This window comes from Anastrepha obliqua, chromosome 2, assembly GCF_027943255.1.
Source record: "Anastrepha obliqua isolate idAnaObli1 chromosome 2, idAnaObli1_1.0, whole genome shotgun sequence".
Classification (NCBI taxonomy): domain Eukaryota; kingdom Metazoa; phylum Arthropoda; class Insecta; order Diptera; family Tephritidae; genus Anastrepha; species Anastrepha obliqua.
Window position 1 is genome coordinate 70,054,023 of NC_072893.1, and position 23,512 is coordinate 70,077,534.

A 23,512-nucleotide genomic window follows, 5' to 3' on the forward strand; every position below is an offset into this window, starting at 1 on the left:
AATCTCCCAAGTGACGTGGCAGCCAAAGTTCCTCTCACAATTTCATTTTTCACCATAGCAAATCATCATTGCGATAGGAAGTAGAACGAAACCTAACAACAATTGTTTGATATTAAGATCCAACATGGCGGTATTTACTGGTACCATCTGGATTAACCTCCAGACAAATTTACGAAATTGAAAAGGGTTGAGGGTTACATAATTATTAAAAGTTTGTGAAACACCTTTCATCCAATACATATCGCACCCTAAATACAAAAGGGTCACAACTCAAAATTTTCCAAAACTGAGTTTTTTGCATAAATTAATTCAGAATACACATTTCTAACGGCTGCAAATATTTCGTTCACATAACTATCTTCTTTAACTGGAAAAATACAGTTATGACTATTTTTATGTCAAGTGTGTTGCTTTATTTTTTTTCTATATTTTTTTTGTTGCTTTCGCACGATCAACTAAAGAGAATTATTTTTAGTTGCGTTAATGGGCTCAAGAACAGCTGATTACTTTTATTACACATAAAGAGTTTTATTTTGAGTTCTGCCTCTATAACTGTAAAAAGTGATAAATTTCGTGGTATATTATTTTGCATTGTGCCTCTTTAGTTGTGAAAAGTGAGTTCAATTAGGTTAGGAAACTTAAAAAATTAAAACATTTTATCAGTTAAAAAGGCACAACTTAAGATAATATCACTAGTTAATCGAAAAAATTTCAGTTAAAGAGTCATAAATCAAATTTTTTTTTTATTTTCGCAAACATAATATAAAATTGAAAAAAATATAGTAGAACCTTCTTCAATGTTGTATATTTTCATGATGGAACAATATTTTCTTTAAATATTACAATAATTTTTACATAAAACGTTTTTCGTCTCTCCTGAAAATCTTAGTATTTTGAGTTGTGACCTTTTTGTATTTAGGGTGCGATATAGTCGGCTCGCTCAATCTTTTGAAATTTGAACTATAGTTCCATAACTTCTTTATGACAACCGTCATTTGATCGCGAGTGCACTCGAAAAAAAACCTACACTCAAAACAAAAAAATACCTAAATACAAAATGAGCCAAAGCAGTCCATTTCACACCATTCATAAAAACTGGGTATCTCTACGCCATCAAATATCTTGGTATACACCCTTCAAAGTTTAAATTAACTCAATCTGTTTTTTCATCATTTGCAGTACCAACACTTCTACAATTGGTTTCTAAAAATATATAATACAATATATCCCTATTGGAAACATCGTTCTACAGAGTTTTATTCCGCAACAAACATATATGTATTGAACGACCTAATAGTTGTAAATGAAATTAGGGTCTTCAGGATGTCGTAAGTGTCGTATTTTTGTATGCCATAAACTTTAAACGGCTAAAAACATATTTAGGTGGTTCGCAAGGTATCGTACAAGTCATATTATGAACTTTCACTCTGTTAAAAAATAGTTGGTTGGCGTTTCAATTCAAATGTCACACATAAATAAAGCAGGCCACAGACGAGAAACAAAACGAAAACAATCGGTTGAAAATGACTTCGCCACACGCGTGTGAATTTTTTGAAGTTCTTCGCTGCTGAGTTAACATAGAAAGCAGAAACAAATTATTACCAGGTAATTTGTGCGGGAAAAGAAGGGAGAGGACGACAAAAATGTGAAATTAAAATCGTGGTTTATTAGAAACTATAAAGTAGATAAAACCCCTAATTTAGAAAGTGCGAAAAAAATAAATAAATTTAAATTCGAAATCTCAAGTCGCTTTTTAAACTAGTTCTGCCACCAAATTCAACGACTTCTTTTCCTCGCCCTCTCGTAACTTATTTTAACGCACAAATAAATACCATACATGTCAAAATTTTTTTTCGGCGTTCGATGTTCACTCAGTAACGAACAACTAGAAATTAAAATCGTCAAAAAATCCTCACTTTATGACGAAATGAGTTTCAACCGATTGTTCCGATTAGTTTCCCGTCTGTGTCCTTTGTGGTCTTTCTTCAGATCAGCACGGACTTGTTTCGTTGTGATCAACTCTGTCCAACCCAGCTGTTTTTTTTTTTTAGTTCTGCATATCTGGTTTTTCATTTCACTTTATCGTGATAGCATTTATTGCCACAAAAGGTGTGCTCGAAATGAGCATTTTTATTCTTCTTGAATGTTAAAAAATGTTTCCATTAAACATGCCGTGATGTTTATGATACTCATTATATCAATTCTAGTAGTGTTCTTCAAAAGTTATTGGAGATTAAAGATCTGAGGGTCATTTCTGACGCGAAGTTTTCTTTTAGTAGTAATAAAGTACTCTGTATACGGCCTTCGTTAATCGTAACACCTTCGAATTTTCTGGTCCATATACATTTAAGAGTTCACAGTTATCAACTTTCAATAGGTGAATTTAAACACCAGACATTTTTTTTAATATGCGCCACGGTTTCTAAATTCGCTTAATTCGCTAATTTATTTTTCACTTTCACTGTCGTGAATAGTATTATTTAAGTCTTTATGAGTTTTCCACTTTTACTTGAGCGGATTAGTTTTAATGTTCATCAAAGAAATCTTTGCCAATTTTATTAATTCCATGTGGAATATTTCAAAACTAAATTTGCAGTGTAACCGAAGTGTAACCAACTTCAAACCGCTCGCGCAGCTGATGTACGGGCATTAGCTGTCTGTTAGTTGGCTAAATGACAGTCCAGAGTATTGTTTACAAGCGCTCGGAAGCATTTTGCCGAGAGTAAATGCGAAAAAAAAATCAGTAATGGATTTCAAACATAATAGTGTGACTGTACGAGTATTATATTTGGCTGGAAAATCACACCAAGCGATTGTTGTTAAAATAAATAAAGTTTTTGTTTATCACACCATTACTCGTTACAATAATACGGGAAACGTTATGGAGGTGGTCATCCTAAGACTGCAACGTCGCGTGAAATGGTTCAAAAAGTGAAGAAGGGACTTGAGCGAAATTCCCGACGAAGTGTCAATCAAATGCCGCCGAATACTGAAAAATGATCTCAAAGTCAAGCCTTACAAGATCCAAAAGGCGCCTGATCTCACACCAAAGCAGCAAAAAGTCAGACGCGAGAGAGCAAAGGAGTTGCTTCGCTTGGCCGAAAGCGGTCAATTTCCGAACATTGTGTTTTCTGACGAAAGGATTTTTCAAAATTGAGCAATTCGTAAACTCCCAAAACGAAAGAGTTTATTTGACCGACCGTTCATACGAGAATTTTAGTCATCGATTGGCCACCAGGAGGTAGCACCCGCCACAGATAATGGTTTGGGTCGCTGTAACCGCAGATGGGTGCTCTCCGATCGTTTTCATCGAGCCTTGCGTCAAGGTAAATGCGAAATATTATCGGGAAAGTATTCTGGAGGTTGCTTTGAAGACGTGGGCAGACAAACATTTCGGTGGCAGACATTGAATGTTTCAACATGACTCGGCCAGTCTCACAAAGCTCGAATGAACCAAAAATGGCTAAAAAAACAACGTTCCAAACTTCATAACGTCCACACAATAGCTCTCGAATGCACCAGTCGCAAATCCGATGGATTATTCTCTTTGGGCCATTTTAGGAAGCAAAGTCAGAACTAAAAGATTTACCATCGTGCGCGAGTGGGTCAAAATACTTGCAAGTCACGATTCGTTTCTGGACCGTCTCAAGGCCATAGTTAAAGCAAAAGGTGGTCGAGCAAAAGTAATTGATTCTTAATTTTTTATTATTTCCTCACATTTTTTACTATAAATTGAATAAAAGTAATTTTCAAACTAAACTTATGGCCTTTTTAAGGGGTTATATACCTTGTGTTTTTTCAAAAAAATCAAAATAAATTTTATTTCTTTATCGTAAAGTACAATCCCTTGAGAACATTTTCCAAAAATTTCATAGAGATCTGAGCAATAGATCGAAAGTTACAGCGTTTTAAATTGTGCGTCGTCACGTCCTGAGCGTACGGCCTCATGCGGCGCTTGAAACTTTAAACGCGATTATCTCAAAAACGTGTTTTTCCAAAAATGCTTTTGCGGTGGACGCGATTGCAAAAAAAGTATTCAACCGATTTTTATAATTTTTTTTTTTAAATTGTTCGTAATTGATGTCGCCTCTTAGTGAACGATCACCTTTTTATGTATAAATTTGTATTTTGCAGATATGAATTTTTTAATGCCAATTTTAGGACTGTAGAAGTGGAGTTTTTTAAAAACATGTTCCTATTTTCACAAAAATCAAAATATTTAATATATTGATCGTTCACTAAGAAGATATAACCCTATACTAATGAAATCTTTTCGATTTTTTGATTTCAGTTGACTTGGTGGACTTGAATCGCGTCCACCGCAAGCCTCTTCCAAAAAAAGGGTCTTGAGGGAAAACGCCATAACTCCGCCATTTTTAAATATTTTTACACAAACAAAGCCTTTTTTTTCTTTAAACATTGTAATATCCAATAATAAAAACTTTTATACAATAAAATTATTGCTACATATCTTTAAAAAAACCCAACTTTCGCTAATTTCACCGGACCTTAAGGTATATAACCCCTTAATGGGTTACACTTCGATTCCCGGACCCTGTAATGGCCCTTTTACTTCAGCACTTCGAGAACTTAATGCTTTTATAAAAAATCTTAATGTAATTGACTTAATTGTTATATCACACAAAAGCTAATACTTCTACATTTCGTACTAGTCTTTAAGGTACTTTGTAATTAAGATTTAAATCAAAAACCGGGAAGTAGTCAACGTTTTCATCTTTGGTATACAGTTGCACCCATTTATTTATGAACGTCTTCGACTTCTTCAAATATTTTGCTGCAAATGCACGTAAAGTTTTGTTGCATAGTTTTCCATACGCGGAACTCATTCTGTAAAAACAACGCACGCTCTGTAACTTTCTAACAATACTAACAAATTACACAACGCGTTTTGCGAAAAGGATACGCTTATTTAGCAGCATATAAATATTTTTTGTTTCACGGAACTCTTAAGTTTGAGTTTTGCCGATCAGTCTTTAATTAGACAATACCAAGCCCCATTTGGTTAATTTCTGGTTCCACACTCAGACATTGTACATATTTTTATTTAAGTTATTGCCAATATTTACCGCACAAATATTACTTTGTGTAAAGTAAAAGTGAGGTTTGACCCCCCAAGTGTGATCACTTTCGTATATGTAGAGAAAGAAAAGAGGATTATAAAGATGTTTTTTGTTAGTAACTTTTAAACAATGAAAAAAAAATTGATTCACTCTTTCAGATTATTAATACTGGGGCTCCTCGACTTTTTTTAATCAAGTTTTTCATGTCCCCGCAAAGTAGATAATTATGTATATATTATGGCTGAAATATTTACAATTGCCTGGTGATGGGCGACCGCTATTAGAAAAAACTTTTCCTTCATTTTAGTGTTTCACGGAGATTCGAACCTGTGCACTTCTGAATGGTAGTCACGCACAAACCATTTGGCTACGGCGGCCGATAAAGTAGATAATTACTCAATAAAAACAGCCGTTATTTAATACTAACAAAATATCCAACCTTGTTGTCAAGTCATTTAGAACACTTTTCACTTATTTTATAGCCTAAGTAAATCTAATAAGTTAATATTTTTGTATTTTAAGTTTATTTTTGTAGTTTAAGTTTAGTCTGAATGACTGTATTAATGCTCTTGGCTAGACTGGCGCACAAACATTTTATGTATACACATATATACAAACAACATACATATGTAGCTTGACAAACATAAATTTAACGTATCATTACTTATCGATTTTTGTTATACAACTTTCTTAGAGAAAAATTATTTAAAAATGAAGTGAGTTTTTTCCACCTCCTGCAAAGTTGCACATGCGGTTAGTCCTTTAGGTATTAAACCAAATCAAATCTAAATTTGTGCATAAAATACGTTATGATTTTTTTTTTATTTTTTCGCGACTTCTTTTCAATCTACTAGCTGGTTTATCAACCCTTACCTGAACTGACGCACGTTTTATAGTACACTCCACTCTTGTGTATTTACAATTGGAAAAAGCATACACACCCCCTTTAATTGTAGTTTGTTGGTGATTTTTTTTTTTTTTTGTTTTTTTTTTTTTGTTTTTTATCAACTTTTCTTGCGCTTTATCAATAAATAGACACAAGACAGAGAGGTCCTTTACTCTTCCTACGCGAGATTTTCAATAATTCGTTTTTAACTTCTTAAAATATACTACGTATGAAAACTTGACTGTAGGCAAAGCACTTTTCTTGAAAATATATATATGTATGTATTGACACAAATGTGGAAATTCGAGAAAATGTCCCACCAGCGCTAGTTTTTCCACAGATAGGCATTCAATTTATTCGGCGTAACTCGCGTTCGCGGCCATTCACTCTACTGATTAAGGTGGGAGACACTATACGAACTTGATTTGGGACGATAATTAGAAAAAATTTTATAATTTTCACAAAACGAACTGCTTCCCGTATGTTTATAATTCTCAAAAATTTTCCAAACCACGAAAAACTGTGCGATACTAGCGAAGCAGCAGAAAGTTAACAAATGCAGCGCTTTTTTACGGAACTTCTCTGCTTTTGATTGTCAAATTCACTGGCAGCTATAACTTATGTGCGTGTAAATGTGTGAAAAGAGAGCACAGATATTTAAAAACTCTTTTAGTACAACTGACAGTTCAGACTTCAATATGAATCAGCTACCAGGGTTGTAATATTTATTACTTTTCAACATAAAATTTTCTAAACAAAGTGGTTTAATAGCGATTATAAAAATCATAGAAAAAAGCATTATCGGCACTTTACTCCGTTCTAAAATTTTACTACTCTGGAATGAATTCACCATGAGAGTTTTAAGGAAGATATGTCACTGTCACTATGTCTCAGAATCCAATAGTGATTTGCTGACGTATTTCTGTACGACAGTATTCGGGAAAAACTGAGATTGAGTTGGTAATATACGAAAAAATTAAAGGAGTCTTAACTCATGTTACTTCGTTGCAGTCTGAACCATGGATGACGTCTGAAGAACGACTGATTGAAAGAGCATAAGAGTACGTGTGAAGTGAGCGGGCACATTTCTGCTGGCCAAACCTTCGTAACGTAACAGCCAAAGAAATAGGCATATTTGAAAGTAGGCATTCGTTAACACCCAACAATTATCCCTCAATCCAAGATTGAGAGAGCAAAGTTACAAGGATGCTTATTGTAAGTTTTTTCGGACAACACAAAAATTTGTAGACAAACTCAGTTGATGTGTCTTCTACCGTTTTTTGCAAGTGATTTCCGTTCGTTAAGTTTTTTTATCTTTGGGGGTGTATTTTCATATACGTTCCTAATTTTGGTTGATGGCTGATTTTTTTATCAAACTGAACTAATATTTACCAAACTTCGCCCTCCAGTTCACTTCTCTTTTGGATCAATTGATCTCACTTTCTTGCAAGTAATTGTATTATCTTATATTTAACACCAAAAATATTCATCCTTCAATTGGATTCACATTAGAAATAGTGTTTTCAGGAGAAATTAGGTAGGTGAGTTTAGAACAAATTCATATTTTGCGTGTAGATATGAGCAGAGAACGTCTAATCTAAAACTCACAAAGAAAGCTCCTCACGGCAAAATCTAATTTCTTTATTAATGTCAATAAAATCGGTTCTAAGTTACCGAAACGACCCGGATTTATATCCGGCCAAGGACTGTCACTCCAGCAGCATTCCCCGTATGTAAGTATGGGGAATGTTTATGCTTCTACAACAACAACAACTACAAAAACAACAAATGCTTTATATTGTCCATACAAATAAAACAAAATTAAAATCGTTATTCATAAATATTAACTGCTTTTATTTTTAAATTTAACCGTGACAGTAAATATAATAAAAATATTGGTTATCAATTATTTTTTTACAAATAATTTAAGTATTTTTAAGTATATATGCATATGATATTTTATTTATAGAGTATAAGGTAATTCCATTTCGAAAAAATTGTGGATTATCCTACAATTGTATGCTTTTAATGGTCAAATACCCACTTGCAAAAGATATTGTACTCAATTTTGATGTTCATAGAATAGACTTGTTTGAACGAACTCAAAAACTCTTTAGGGTAATACAAGTTATAATTTTGTGGATAAAATATATCTGACACTTGAGTATTCCCTGATATGTTTTACAAATAAACACCGCTGTTGCGCGTGTTTGGTCAATATAGTATCTGAGATACTATTACAAATTCATTTCCATCAAAATTTTCAACAGTGAAACGCTTAGTGAAAAACGTCCATAAATGGAAAACTGGCTTCCTCCGGCTCAAGCAAATCTATTAAGAAGCACACTGTCCCAGCTACACCTTCATATAAGCTATGTGGCCGGTCAGGTGTACGTGCGCGATGCTTGAATTCTGAGTCAGTCAACAATTCCATATATTTGATAGCTCGATAATAGTATTTAGGTTCATTAGTTAAGCGATATAACAGTAAAAAGACGTAACCATTTCCAGAGACACCATGACAAATACCTGGACCCTTGCGTAAGAAACCCTTTTTCCACACCAAGTCACCAGAACGGCGCAATGCTTGTAGATATTTATCCTCCTTAAAAATAAGATACGCTTTAGCAAGCAAATATACAGCACCTGACGCTCCATGACACCAATGCACTAAACGTTTCTCCCGACCACTTTTTAGATCTTCCAGTGCCACAGGGAAATTACCTTCAGAGTCTTGCAGTGTTAGAAAAAAATCGATCGACCGTTTTATGTCACGTAATTCTGCGCTAGGAGCAGATATGGGATCTGTGCGAAACCACGGACTATCTAACAACATGTGCAGAATAGCGCATAGGCCATGTGCTGCTCCCAGATACTCCGTGCCATGGTATTGATACATTAGCGGTAATGGGGCTTTGGTCTTTTTGGCGTACTCTCTGCCGCTGTTAATAATCATTTGGCAAATGGATATTATATCATCGTCTGTAATTTTTTTCTCACAAAGGACATCATTAAGCCAGTAACACCCAGAAAGGAAGCCAGCTCGGCCCACTAAAACTTCATCGCAGCCGTATTTGGTATGCATAAATTCTTTGCTGGAAGGTATACCTGCTTTAAAGTTTGTTAAATCATTAGACAACTCTTCCATATGTTTCAAATCATGCGATATAGCAGCGGACACAGCGAAAATTCCCGCATTGCCGCACAAGAATGAATACCTTTCTGCTGAACGTTTTTTGTATCGATCTGCATTACATTTCGCATTACGTATAAAAGTCTCAGCATGTTCAAGTGCTGGATACAGCTCTCGTGCCTTCTCAGATCTTGACATCTTCCAGAACATAAAGGCGATCCCGGCATTTCCAACGTATAAATCACCGCGATGGTCTTCATCCGCATTACCTGGTTGGCAAGTTTCCATAATTGCGTCAACATAAGTGCAAATAAGATTCTTAACGTGCTCTTCATCCAACACCAAGGGGGTACTTTCCACACTGACGAAGTCAGGAAATGGGTTTTCCAAATATCGCTTCTCCATTTTTGCCTAAAATTTGTTAAAAGAATGAGTATTTTTAAAATCGATCAATAAGTTTTGCAGACAGATGCTACACCCAGATTACTTATGTATCTACATAATTTGTACGTTTCTTCTTGTCAAATTTTATTTTTAATTTACTTTACGGACCAGGAATTACCTCAGACAAATTGAATCCTTAAGTGTATTTTCGCTTATTGCAATTATTTGCGGAAGTTCGATAAATATGCTTTCAACTAGCAATATTTTAAATATTTTATTTAATTGCCCACTTTTAGCCGGTCGTCTTTTCTATTGAGTCGTTTTCTAATATTCACAATAAGTCAAAGGGAATGAAGGTAGAGCAAATAACCAGATAGAAATAATGGTATTCACACCTTGTGTGAACTGCACTGAAAAAAAACGACTCCTCACCACGAAATTAAAAAATAGGCGTGATCCGTCCCAGCTTTTCTGATTATTATTATTAGTTGCTCGAGCGCCAGCTTTGGAATCATAGTGCCGAAAAACTACATATATGTACGAAGCCTACAACTACATATATGTAGTAACATTCCATAGGTAATTAAGGGGTTATAGGTAATTAGGGGTTAGAAGGCTGAAAAAAGCGAATTTTCCAAAATTTTTTTTGAAAAAAACTTTTACATTTATTCATCTAAAAATTTGTAAATAATATGGTTATCTTTTAACTGTAATTTACGACTTAGTTTTAGTCCAAATATTTATTTGGAAAGGAACTACAGCTGATCTCCGGGAGCTCCTCTCAAAAAAAAACGTTTTTCGGTGACCACTATGTCTCTGAACTGGATCCTCTGAAATTAAAACACCAAACAGATTTTGTTAAAGTAATGTTAAATCTAGTAATTAATTGAAGGAATAAGTAAAATACATTTTTTTGACAAAATTACGTTTTCCCCCCCCCCCCAAAAAAATCGATTTTTGACCAAAATTTCGGCGTTAAATTGTTTAAAAAAAAATATTTATCGGTGAAAAGAAATCTTTGATTAATTGCTAAAAAATATATTTAAGAAGCTCGTGTTAAAATTTGAGACTAATCGGTATAGCCGTTTTCGAGGGAGTAAATCACTTTACAAGCACTCTCAAACGCCTTTTCAAATTTGCGTGTAACTTCGAAAATATTCACTGGAGCGATATTAAATTTTCTGTGTGTATTCTTAAATATACATACATATGTACATTAAGAAAAAAAATCGATTTTTTTTTAATTCTAACTGTATATAACCCCTTAAAATACCTCCCGTAAAATATAACTCATTCATTTCATTCAAATTTTCTACTGAATTTGTTGTAAGAAAATCCACAACTGTATTATGAAATAATTTTTACTACCACTGCTGGCCGAAGGACTCATATGAAATTTTTTTTTAAAAGAAATTTTAGTTTAAAAATATAATATAATTTTATATTTGAAATTAAAGGTATTTTTATCTTCTATTCAACTGATTTTAAAATGGGCTTAATACCACATGAAAAAAGCTATTTTTATAAAAAGGTTAGTTTTTATTATTCTTTCTATTATGTACAATTCTATTACCTGCAAATCGATGCATATTAGTTGTGTTAGATAACGAAATTATCCATCACCTTCCATCATTCCAACTCAAGAACGTAAGCGAAAGATTTCACAAAAAAATTTATTTGTATGTTTAAAAATAATTTAATTTTTGGTGGTTAAAGTTTCTCTAAACAAATTATACTTCTCCCCAGTATCCAACTGTCACTCGGCTCTCAATTTTTATGTGATGTATAATTTTTTGGCGTTATCGAACGCCTACTTGCAAAAATAGGGAATAATTATTACACATTTTTGTGTTATCGAACGAAACTATGATTTATTTGTACAAGAAATGTTGTATACCCCTGATATCAGAAAAAGGTGGCGTGACCTTTTCAATTTTTTCTCGGGTGAGGAGTCGCTGTTCTGCGCTTGGTCCAAAGTACAATATTCACCAAGCCTTTCACTAAATATTCATAAACAAGTAACTTCTTTCCCCTTGTTGTTTTTTGCTGCTGGAGTGACAGTCCTTAGCCGGATATAAATTCGGGTTGTTTCGGTAGCGTGGTAGCCAATTCTGTCGTGGAAACATCCTTACTGATGTGCGCCTACATTCGCAAAAGATTGTGCTGACGAAAGAATTGAAGCCCAACGGCCGATACAACACCGTCTTTTCGCTACTAAGGCGCTGGAGCGGAAGCAATTAGAAACCAACTCTCGTTCCATGACAGCCAGTTCTGTTACCAGAACGACCCGGATTTATATCCGGCCAAGTACTGTCACTCCATCAGCATTCCCCGTACATGCATGGGGAATGCTTATGCTACAGCAACAACAACAGAAACAAACTCTCTTAAACTTAATTTTTCAAACAAATAAGCTTTAACTTCCAAAAGCTAACAAATTTAAAAATAATAAGCTAATAAATTTGCAGCATCCAAACATAAATATTTATTTGTATATCTGCATTTGATAACGGATGGAAATAATAAAAATTGCTTAGCAGCTTCCTAATTGCATGTTTATTGCATTTGAAATTCAATTTTAGCCGAAAGTTTTTTAATTTAAACAGGGTCAATTAAATACATTTTTTTTTTAATTAATAAATCATCCATCTTAAATTGTGTACTATCAAGCATATCACATCAGGTATAAATTAGTTATAATTTAGCGGCGGCGATTTCCACCACCACCCGCCAATATCGTTGCAATTCGAATGAATATATTTAACGTGTCCATGTAGATCGAAAGACATCTATAAAATATACAGATAAGTAATTTTTATATTTATTTCAATTAAAATATACTTACGCGTTAATAGGATCATAGGGTTTTGCGAATATTTGTGGGTGATGCTCCGCGTAACGCACAATACGTTGCGTATCATAAAGCAAAAAGCCTCCAAACAGAATCAGACCGCCATAAAGAGACATTGATGCCAAGCCTGGAACAATTTAAAACATATATTTTGTGCTTAAGAACTTCTGGAGAAACATACCTGCGCCCAAAGCTGTAGTTGGAGGCAGCCACATAGAAGCCAAAGATGAAGCAAACACCAATCCAAGACCTAAGGCCAAAGGACCACCCATGTAAAGGAATTTATCACTAGGCGCACATACTGCTACTGTTGAAAGCCCTCCCACAATACCAGAGGTATATAGTGCTGCCCTGGTAAGAATTGGGCCACCAAGGAAGCACATTGGTGCAATTACAGCGCCCATCACGGCACAGTGTAAAGCCCAAGCCATTTGTTTTGGCCCAACACCGGGTTGATATTCGATGGATTGCGTTAAAACACCGGAACCAATCATAAGAGCAAAAGTGCCTAGCATCGACTGAATCGTGCGAATTGTTTTAGGAGCGTATTTTAATGATTATATTACAAATATAAATATACATACCATCCAACCATTTCTGGTTACAAGCGAAAGCAAACGAGGTGAGCGAAAAACTGCCATGGCGGTACCCGCAGTTATAGCGCAAGATGCCCCGAAGTAACCGTACGTAGTATGAACTCGTTCTCGAACAAACTCTGGCCATAACCTAAAATTATACATTTTAAACGGCTTCTTTTTTAACTTTACTTCTCACTTACATAGAATTGGTATAAATACTTGGATCTTTATTCAAACCTAGGCCATAAAAACACAAGGCCCCAAGACCGATAGCCGATGCTCCAGCTGCTGCACCTTTACCAATGGAATATGCTAAAAAACCAATAAGATCGTTAAGCTCACAATTTTATGATCGTATCTTTTATATGGCTTCTTTTATAAACAATTATTTACCGTTTTCAGAAGGGGGTCCCATAAGTTTTTCCTTTAGAGTAGGGCCCCTTCCCACCTCGCTACGAGTGTTAGTGGTTCGTGTAGGACCACGGGCATAATTTCGTGATATATTTAAATTATACGATTTTAAAGAGTTTTGGAGACTAGACCCTAATGAACCACATCTTATAGCATGCGCTGAGGATGCTCCTTTTAAGCTAAAACGCACTGGTGCGGTTGACAACGCAAAGCGTAGTAACATTTTGATCTGATGAAATTCCTTTGCAATGTGAGGAAATTATTTCTGCAATCCGCTATAACTAGCTTTTTAACAAAGCACTCTAAAAAAAAAACGAAAATATAATTCGTATAATTAAATATTTGCTCTCGAATATTACGTTTTATATGATAATGATTTTTAACTAACAATTTTTAGAAATTTCTCGGTTTTGCCTGATTTTATTTAGTACAAATTCGAAATTCTAATCAATATGACAACTTCAAGTGTTGCCAGAAGTTTAATTATCAGATATTTACGTAATTTTCGGTACAAACTGAATGTTACCATCAGCGTGCACACCACTTTATTTGCAGGCATAAGTAATTTTTTTAAATTTATTCTAATTATTAATTAAAGTGGTTTTTACAAGTTATACGTATGAGTAAATTGAACGAAAAAACTTGCACATTTGAAAAAACTAACTTAGAAAAAGTATCTAAAATTTGGTATTCAATAATAATAATTATTGTGTTTTTTTTATTAATTTTTATTGTTGAGTACTGAATACGGTACTATGTATTTGAGATCAGGAGCCAGATTCCAACTTTTGTGACCGCCTAACATTGCAATTCCGTCCATTCTGTCCTTAAAAATTGCCTAACCTAAATTTTAAATTTTGTTCGGCTCCCAGGAGCGTTGTGCAGCATCAACAGCTGTAAAAAATTAATGCATCAAGTGCATCGGATTGATGCTGGCCGCCGGTCATTTACAATTAAATCAGCCTTGCTGAATATGCATCCCTTCTCTCACCTTAAATAATAACTGTAAAATAATAAATTTAAATAAATAAGAAATAAGATATTTTATTCCTATAACATATTCACATTAGAATTTTAATGCAGTAGATAGCTTCCATTAAAGAAGCCAGTCATTATCAGGTTTGGGAGGCATGTTTTCAAAAATATATGCCAATAGTGTTGAAAAAACTTAAAAAATGGCACGAGAACCGTCGATGTATCATAAAAACAGTCGATGTATCATAAAATAGCACCCACTAACGATACTATCCATACGATATTTAACAGCTGACGCATAAGTTAACATTTCAGCTCGCCAAACGATTGGTACCGAAGTTCTAATTGGGATGCCGGCATTAGTTTTTACATTTACAAATTGCAATATTTATTGAGTTAAGTTTCTGGTGCTGCAATTGTTTTGGTCCAATTATCGCTCTTCTGATTCAAATAAATTTTAATTTAAAATGAAGGTAGAAATAGATGCAATAACAAAATCAACTTTTCAAAAATGTGGAGAAATCAAAACATCACCGGCACTAAATGATGATTTTTATTTAATGTGCGGATTCTGCGAAAATATATATTTGCAATTGAACACCTTTGTGTCTCACATAAACATCAAACATAAACATTTACTTAAAAAGGGTAACTCTTTTCACCAATCAAATGTTAGTCACTAAATATTTTTTGGGATAAAAAATGTATTAAAAAATTAAGACGTGAAGAGTTCCAAGTCGAAGTTTCCAGTTTCTAGATAAAAGCTCATTTCTACCCATACACACATATGTTCAACTATGAAATTTCTTTAATATAGGAAACCGGAGATCCTTTGGAAACGAATACAACCGTTGACGATATCAGGGAAGAAAGTGAAGAATTCGTTGAATTACAAACTAAGTGGAGCTCTGTTAATGAAGGAAGCGAAAAAGATGTGGAATTTGTGAGTAGAAGTACAACGATTAATGTTATTTATGCTATAAGCATAAATTTCTTTCCTTCTCAGATTTGTTAATGTCTTTTACATTACACCCACAAATACATATCTTGTAATATTATTTGGCAGTGGAAAACATGAATAAATTCACATTCGCCTGGTTTTAATTAGTTTACTTTCAAGAAATGTACATGTTTTTTGAACAGGTTGACAATCGTGGTGATGTGGACGAGGTGTGCGATAAAGCCTTCACGTTAGCACTCATTGCAGAATATGAGAGCCATCGATTGTTATGGGATCTTGAAGATCCACAAGCGAGGAATCGGAAACAGCGCGAAGAAGCTTATAAAGAAATTACTACCAATGTAAACAGAGTTTGTCACACAAATTTGAATTGGAAAACCACAATTGGACATATACGGAAAATACGCTGTAAATTTCGCAGTGAGATGCTTAATGAAAAGTTAACTGAATCCAAAAGAAAAAAATATGAGCGCCCTTGGTATTATGACCAGTTATCATTCCTGCACGCTGCAATCAAATACAATAACCGGAGAAAAAGGGTAAACATTTAGATGACTAATTATACTTCCCCTATTATATGTCTATTATATTTTATTTAGGGAGCCAAAGTTCTTGATAATGAAAAACCGGCGCTACCATTTACTGATCTAACGGATACACAGAATTTAGATATAATAAATATTTATAAAGATTTTCCATGCCTTTGGGATGCACAGCATATTGGATATAGATTTAAGAATCGACGACAGGAAGCAATTACTAACATGCAAGCCGCTATCACAGCAAATACTGGTTTAAGTTTTACAAAGGATGAATTACAGAAAAGAATTTATCAGATACGCTACGCCTGCACGCAAGAAAAACATCGTAAATTACAATGCAATCGTTTTAAAAAGCCGTTTCAACCTAATTGTAAGTACTATAATGAAATTAGCTTCTTGGAAGATAATGTAGGACCATTTAAGTGCTCTGAGTGCGAAGAAATATTAAATGGTATTGACCGATACCGGATACATATGTCTTCGCATAATGGTTCCATGCCGTTCAAGTGTCATTTGTGTGATCGCGGATTTATGAAGGTGGGTAATTGTACGGTCCACATGCGACGTCATACTCGTGAATACGAGTTTGAATGTAAAGTTTGTAAAAAAAAATTTGCTACATCCACCGACTTGAATGTTCATATGCGTAATCATACAGGAGAGAAACCATACTTTTGCGATGTGTGTGGTCAGTCTTTCCGGACATGGACTATTTTCGACACACATATGCGTCGTCACCAAAAAAGGCCAAACTATAAGTGCAATATATGTTTAAAGTCTTTTTATGAAAACGGGAAATTAAATGAACACATGAAAGCTCATCTGAATGTGCGAGATAAAATATGTAATGTTTGTGGAAAAGCGTTCACTGCAGCTAAGTATCTGCTGCAACATAAACAAATTCATGCGGAGAAAAAGAAATACATTTGCAAGATATGTGGAAAAAACTTTGCTCAGTACGCCGGCCTCAGTGGTCATATGAAATCTCATGGCACAACCCTAATAAATACAAATGGTAGTGGGTCATCGGAATAAAATGTTTAATGACAATTACAGCACTCAATAGTAATAATACAATAATTGATGTTATCAATTAATACTACAGGGTAGAACTCTAAACTAATGATGGTGATTTGCTTAGCGCATTTTGGCACAAATGTAACAGTTGAAATAAAGCGAAACATAACTAATTGCAAAAGCAAAAATGAATATAAAACGTTTTTCACGATGTGCAAAACTGATGCTTAAAGCTGATATTAATGGTGCCGTAGCCATTACATAGCCGCAACATTATTGCATTTGTCGATTAGTCATGCCGTAACCATAAACAGTTGGAATTCAAGTAGAATTAATTACACGGGTATTTGTCCACTAAATCAATTCATTTTTTGCCGTTCATTTCTAATTTTCAAATTTTTATTGCAAACAAATGTAGAGTACTTCAAACCTGCTTACGGTTACAGGGAAAACCTCAAATTCAATAGATACATATGGTTACGGTTATGGCGTTATGGTGCAGCACTTATATCGTTTACAGAGATGCCCATAAATTTGATCAAAACAGCTGATTGCTATAGCTACGGCATGGCACCACTAATTGCAGCATTGCACCACACAACGCAGAACCGACTGTCATGGGAACACGTTAACAATCAAGTATTATGTTTTCCACATTTCTAAGACAAATTGATCGGATCTTTAGTTCTCAGTTAATTTATTTGAATACGTCAAACGTAGGTTAAATCAAACTTGATGTTAATATGTAAGTAAGACCTATATGTGTATATGGTACGTGAATATTTTATAATAAAAGTGTGCAAAAAGTTAGTAATCTATGGAACTTTACCGATTAATGTTTACAGAAACAACCTTTCTCGACCAATAGCGATGCATCCAATCGATGTGAGTTTTGCCGAAAACGGACTACTGTATTCTACAAAAAAATTCAAAAGAATAAAATGTATCACTATTTGTACTAGGTTAAAAATTAAAGTATCTCTGAAACCAAACGTTATGCTGCGGTGCCACCATATTTTTGTATGAAATGGTTGTTGTTGTTGTTGTTTTTAACAGCATAGTTAGCCCTGTCAGTGTAGGTATATCATCTGTCGTCTTCGTCTAGCTCATCTAGGGGTAGGCCCAGGAAACATGCTGTTTCGACAGGTTGGGTCCAGAGGGAGAGGGGGGTTAGATGAGTCTGATTAAGGGGGCATGTGAAGAGGTGGTTAGTGTCGTGCGGGGTACCTTCACATGCCGGACATGTGTTTGGTATGTCGGGGTCGATTCTGGATAAGTAGGAGTTTAACCTTATTGGTATTTACGGCGGCCGCCATAGACGAATTGTGGTACATGATAACCCTTCGGCATTCAGAGAGGAACGTAGGTTCGAATCTCGGTGAAACACCAAAATGAAGAAGACGTTTTTTCTAATAGCGGTCGCCCCTCGGCAAGCAATGGCAAACCTCCGAGAGTATTTCTGCCATGAAAAAGCTCCTCATAAAAATATCTGCCGTTCGGAGTCGGCTTAAAACTGTAGGTCCTTCCATTTGTGGAAGAACATCAAGACGCACACCACAAATAGGAGGATGAGCTCGGACAAATACCAAACGCGCTAATTATTTATTTTTTTTTATGTTGAGCGTCTGGCATGTGCCTTGGACGCTTTCAGCGAATGCGAATATTTAGTGTATGAAAAACTTGTCGAATCTTATGAAGATTTTATATATTCTAAATAAGAGTATTATAGCCACAGCGTAAATCGATTTACTGGCACGAGAATATTTTACGGCATATAGCAACACAAAGCAGCTGGTGTGTTAATGAATTTCTTTTAAATATTATATACAAAATTATTAGACCGTCCACTTTGGTAACTCGTAATTTTTTTCTGTAAATCAGAAATTCTACAAAAACAAAATGAACGACGCAAATTAACGAATACAACTTTAACGAGTTTGGTGTGAAAACCCCTATAATTGTGTTAGCAGCGCATAATAGATTTAAAATTATCGATAGTTATCCATAGTTGATTCCAATCATTGATAACATCGATTGTTCTATTTACATATGATTTTCCACCACTAGGACGGGATAAGTATTCGAATATTGTAAACAAAAGCATTGAAATATTATTATGACAAATGCAATATAATTAATCTAAATCTGCATGTAACTTTACAAATATGACGGATTCTGTACACAAATGTGGTGATGTGATGAGAGCAGGTGAACGAGATTATTCCCTCAGCTGTGTTTACTGCGGTGACAGGTTTTCAACCTTAGAAAAGTTTGCAAATCATGTAGAAGACGAACATTTATCGAGAGGCAGTAATCAGGAATATTTAGAACTTAAGATTATTGAAGAGCTATCCGATGACACGGAGGAAGCTAAGCCCGAAGAGGTATTGGGTATTTTAATAATGAACCCGAAATATTTAATTTTTATATAAAACCTTTCCACAGAGAAATGTGTTCATTAATATAGAAGTCCTTGATGATATAGAAGAAACCGAGGAAGTCAATGAAACCAGAGAAGAAAAAACAGAATTAAGAGAAAATGTAATGGAGTTGGAATGCGATGAAAATGAAGTATGTTTTCCGATCATATTAGATAAACATACGTATTGCATATATACATAGGTCAAAGCACCAGGGACCGAAAATAACAGTTATCTGGAATTTACAAATTTAAAACATGACGCGAATTCTGAAGTTTAAAGTGAAGTGAATAAATCGTGGCATACAAAAGGAAGCAGCTGCCATAGCCGGATCGATGAGTGCGTGATTACCATGCGAGAGTGCGTAGGTTCGAATCTCCGTGGATGAACACCAAAGTATTGAAAAAGTTGTTTCTAATAGCGGTCGCCTCTTGCCAGGCAATGGCAAACCTCCGAGTGTACTGTTATGCAGTTTCCTTTATTATGTAATGAGTGGTCCAATTACGGGTGATTCTATCTGCGCTATATTTTATACAAATCTTTTATATTATATATTATATAATATAGTAAATTTTTATTTGAAATCCACTTATTTACAATTTTTATTAAAAGGAATATTTGTATGCTTCAAGAGTGGATGATGAAGGCGGATATGAAGAAACTGAATTAGATTTGAGTGATACAGATGAAGAATCGGTGCGCTACAGAACACATTTTATCATTTTTTGGTATTAACATATAAATATTTTAGTCAAGTGATTCATTGAAAATGTTTGACAAGGAAACAATAGCAACAATATTTTTACATTTCGAGAATCATTCTATACTTTGGGACAGAGATGACCCAACTTCTAAAAACCTTGCTTTACGTTCCGTTGCATACAAAAGCATTGCATCCGATGTTGGGAAGTTAGACCAATGGAAAAAAGTGAGAGATGTGGTACGTAAGCTTAACCACAGACTTCGCCAGGAACTCGATAGAAAAAGAAATTACCTGTCACTAGGCATGAGTTATACACCACTGTGGATAGAAGATATGGACACCTTTCTTCAAATTAAAAAGGAGGTATGTATCTGCTACATTCATCATCATTTCACTATGTATGTTCTCTACAATTAAATCAATTTCTTTTTGGTAGAGTAAGAAATACGCTGCGCCTAAAACCGTACTCTCGGATTCCCAATTCAGAACATTTATCAAAATTTATAAAAGTTTAACGTGCCTTTGGAATGATGTCCACATTGATTACCGATTACCAAACAAACGACAGGAGGCACTGATTGAATTTGAAAAATTGCTTAGGAATTTGGGCATTTCTCTAACACAGTCACAAATAGAACAAGAAATCGCACGGACACGCAAAATTTGTTGGCAAGAGAAAAAACGGAAGCTTAAATGTGAGGAAATGAAAATTTCATACGTACCCGAGTATGCTTACTATGACCAAATCAAATTCCTTGAAACAGATGTTGGTCCATTTAGATGTGGGAAATGCAAAGAGATACTCCCTGGACTTAATACATTTAAAGTGCATAAATCAAAACATGATGGTATTAAACCTTTCACTTGTCCTCTATGTGGTAACGGTTTTACGACTGTTCATAATTTGAATATTCATATAAATCGGCATACAGGGGATTATAAATACATATGCAAATATTGTGAGAAAGGTTTTCCGGCCCTGTCAGAACAGATCATCCATGAGCGCAGTCATACAGGCGAAAGACCTTACTTTTGTGATCAATGTGGAAAAACATTTCGTGCTTGGGCATATTACGATTCACATATTCGACGCCATCAAAATCGACCTGGATATGAATGTAGTGTATGCTTCAAGAAGTTCTTTGGAGCATATCAGTTAAATGAGCACATGAGGGTGCACCGAAAGGAACGGGATCAGGTGTGTAATGTTTGTGGAAAGGGATTTAAAATGGCAAAATACCTGCGGCAACATAAACAAATTCATTCAGTGAAAAAAAAATATATGTGTAAAATTTGCGATAAGGCGTTTGCTCAATATGCTGGTCTTAGTGGGCATATGAAATCTCATGGCACTACCCTTGTAGGCAATAATAACAGAATAAACACAACTGCCGATGATAAACAAGACTGATAGAGTACAAGATTACGTTCTACTGGTGCAGTAATGGGAGAACCCGAAGATTGCACAAATAAATCACTGTGTGTGTGACGTCACACTGGTGCAATTTGTGCGCACGGGATAGAGGTATGAGTTTGTATTCTGCATATCATGGATGAAAATGGTATGCTATTATAATTCGAAAAAAAAGTCTGAATCTTATCAAAATGAACTCGCTTTTCTTTTGCAGAAGAGTTTTATTTGTCTCTTTAGTATAAAATCGAGCTTGTGGAAAAAGGTATACACATATTAATATGTTGCATTTGTAAATATGTAATTCTTAATATTTTATCTCAAAGGGCGTCAGAAAGGACGCTAAGATTTTGGGTGAATCTAGAGGAAAACTATCAAAGATGCTGCCAATATAAGCGTCACAAAAAATACAAATTGGCTGTAAAATATGAAAAATTACAACTCTTTGCTTTGCAGATATTAGCAATAGAGATATAACTTAAAATATAACATGAATAGCCAAATTCAATAAATTTGTTTTATCGAAATTATTGGAAGCAATCAAAAATTTAGTTTTCAGATGTTTAGTTAGTATTGTATATAATAATACGTTCACATATAAGTAAATGATCTACTTTTTCGCGCTTTACTCAAAATGATCCTAGATAATAACGATACTTATTGACATACAACCCTGTTTTCTGTGTTATCGCTAATTATTATTATGAAACGTCAAAATAAAAACAATGAAATGGATGCCGACAAAGAAAACAGGTCTTTAAACATAATTCTAATAAAATGTTTGTTAAATATTATTAATTAGGGACTCATTTTACAGAAAAGAGCGTATACCCATAAACGTTTTGTTCTCCTTTTACTTATTATGAAATGTAATATAAAATTTTCCATGCGTTTACTGCCATACTTTTTTGCAACCTCAGTAAACGTCGCATACGGATTTCCTTCAACTGTTTATTATTAGCAGCCAATTGCGCAATTAAATTAGCTATTCCTTCTCCTTGTATTTTCCTCATATCACTAATAATAATTAGAGAAACCAAAAACATCGAAGTATTCCACCAAAATAATTTCTATGAAGAAATGTCTCTCAAAGCAGTATTGACAGCTGATTGTAGATTTTGCAGGTAATCTGCCATATGTGAACGGGTAGATTAATTTGGTGATTAATGCATATGTGAACGTATTATAACGTAAATTTTCAGCAAAGGTGTTTTTGTGGTATGCAACCCTGTTTTATCGATAATTTTTAAGTTCGTGAGCGTTGTCAAAAGTTAAAGGTAAACAAAAGGCCACCAGTAAGAAGAGGTTAGTAAACATATTTCAAGAAAACTTTTAAAAAGTCTTAAACATAAAATGTATGGTGATATGTTTTTAAAGCAAAACGAAAGTGCAACGGTACAACGAAGAAGTCGATCCTTTTGATGCGTTTTCAAGACAGTCGGTTCTACGTTACCGAAACGACCCGGACTTATATCGGGCCAAGGACTGTCATTCCGTATGTAAGTATTGGGAATGTTTATGCTGTTACAACAACAACAACATCCTTTTGATGCATACGAAGAACACGCTTGATAGATTACAAGACCCTAATGCCAATTAGAAGTAACTGTATTATTAATAGATGAAAAATAAAGGGCAACGAAACGATTTTTTTAAATAAATAAACTCGGTAGGGGTTTCCGTTGATTAAAATCATTCAAGTTTTTGTAATAGCGGTCCCCTTCGGCAGGCAATGGCAAACCTGCGAATGCATTTCTGTTATTAAAAAGTTATTATATACATAAAAAAATATTTGCTGCTCCGAGTGACCTTAAAACTGTTTGTTCCTTCATTTGTGGAGGAGCAGGAGCTCGGCCAAACACCTAAAAAAAGTGTACGCGATAATTATTTATAAAATTATTTTATATTCAATTCACCATTCCATTACCATTCATTCACCAATCCATATCAATAATAAATTGTAGCCACATATATGTATGTGCACACAAAATATTGTTTATTTTTTGTATCAACGTAACTCAATTGTCAAATTTGCCAAATCTCTATATCGCGTATCCGTATACGTTTTAATGTAGAAGCACAGTACCGTCGTGACAGCTCAGCAACCCCTTTTATACCTTTTCAGGAAATTAATGGTAGTTATAGCGGCGTTTTTTCGT

At 34.5% G+C, this 23,512-nt stretch overlaps 5 protein-coding genes across 14 annotated transcripts in view; 2 read left to right on the forward strand and 3 right to left on the reverse strand.

Annotated features, from left to right (window-relative positions):
• Window positions 1-6,595, reverse strand: part of LOC129237639 (fizzy-related protein homolog) — a 73,981-nt gene extending 67,386 nt beyond the window's left edge. The window contains exon 1 of one of the 2 annotated variants that reach the window (XM_054872512.1): window positions 6,288-6,595. The gene's annotated coding sequence lies outside the window, so the exon portion shown is untranslated. Of the gene's footprint in view, window positions 1-5,954 lie in introns of both variants that reach the window. The other variant, XM_054872511.1, reaches the window with a different exon arrangement.
• Window positions 6,596-7,797: 1,202 nt separating this feature from the next.
• On the reverse strand, window positions 7,798-9,795 carry LOC129239115 (lanC-like protein 3 homolog). Its single transcript, XM_054874421.1, has 2 exons — window positions 9,663-9,795; window positions 7,798-9,511 (listed from the first exon to the last, which is right to left on the reverse strand). Exon 2 carries the CDS (start codon window positions 9,503-9,505, stop codon window positions 8,246-8,248), a length of 1,260 nt encoding a protein of 419 aa, XP_054730396.1. The 5' UTR covers window positions 9,506-9,511; window positions 9,663-9,795; the 3' UTR covers window positions 7,798-8,245.
• A 2,222-nt stretch (window positions 9,796-12,017) lies between these two features.
• Window positions 12,018-13,795, reverse strand: LOC129237081 (growth hormone-inducible transmembrane protein). 2 transcript variants are annotated; one of them, XM_054871492.1, is made up of 7 exons: window positions 13,713-13,795; window positions 13,307-13,626; window positions 13,114-13,225; window positions 12,920-13,061; window positions 12,517-12,853; window positions 12,330-12,462; window positions 12,018-12,273 (listed from the first exon to the last, which is right to left on the reverse strand). In XM_054871492.1, exons 2-7 carry the CDS (start codon window positions 13,545-13,547, stop codon window positions 12,186-12,188), a joined length of 1,053 nt encoding a protein of 350 aa, XP_054727467.1. In that variant the 5' UTR covers window positions 13,548-13,626; window positions 13,713-13,795; the 3' UTR covers window positions 12,018-12,185. The 2 variants fall into 2 exon arrangements, with proteins under 2 accessions (XP_054727467.1, XP_054727466.1); XM_054871491.1 differs by having other exon boundaries at window positions 13,684-13,783.
• An 884-nt stretch (window positions 13,796-14,679) lies between these two features.
• Window positions 14,680-17,642, forward strand: LOC129237083 (zinc finger protein 28-like). 4 transcript variants are annotated; one of them, XM_054871496.1, is made up of 5 exons: window positions 14,680-14,970; window positions 15,117-15,242; window positions 15,443-15,799; window positions 15,860-16,339; window positions 16,461-16,680. In XM_054871496.1, exons 1-5 carry the CDS (start codon window positions 14,767-14,769, stop codon window positions 16,575-16,577), a joined length of 1,284 nt encoding a protein of 427 aa, XP_054727471.1. In that variant the 5' UTR covers window positions 14,680-14,766; the 3' UTR covers window positions 16,578-16,680. The 4 variants fall into 4 exon arrangements, 3 of the variants coding, with proteins under 3 accessions (XP_054727471.1, XP_054727472.1, XP_054727470.1); XM_054871497.1 differs by lacking the exon at window positions 16,461-16,680 and having other exon boundaries at window positions 14,681-14,970; window positions 15,860-16,172; window positions 16,226-16,313; XR_008581737.1 differs by adding an exon at window positions 17,238-17,642 and having other exon boundaries at window positions 14,682-14,970; window positions 15,860-17,162.
• Window positions 17,643-18,167: 525 nt separating this feature from the next.
• LOC129237082 (zinc finger protein 583-like) lies at window positions 18,168-22,032 on the forward strand. Of its 5 annotated transcripts, none has more exons than XR_008581734.1 (7): window positions 18,168-19,203; window positions 19,265-19,390; window positions 19,852-19,935; window positions 19,991-20,305; window positions 20,379-21,504; window positions 21,571-21,618; window positions 21,680-22,032. XR_008581734.1 is itself a non-coding variant. In XM_054871494.1 (6 exons), exons 1-6 carry the CDS (start codon window positions 18,985-18,987, stop codon window positions 21,351-21,353), a joined length of 1,650 nt encoding a protein of 549 aa, XP_054727469.1. In that variant the 5' UTR covers window positions 18,168-18,984; the 3' UTR covers window positions 21,354-21,552. The 5 variants fall into 5 exon arrangements, 2 of the variants coding, with proteins under 2 accessions (XP_054727469.1, XP_054727468.1); XR_008581736.1 differs by having other exon boundaries at window positions 20,379-21,467; XR_008581735.1 differs by having other exon boundaries at window positions 20,379-21,467; window positions 21,571-22,032.
• The last annotated feature ends 1,480 nt before the right edge of the window (window positions 22,033-23,512 follow it).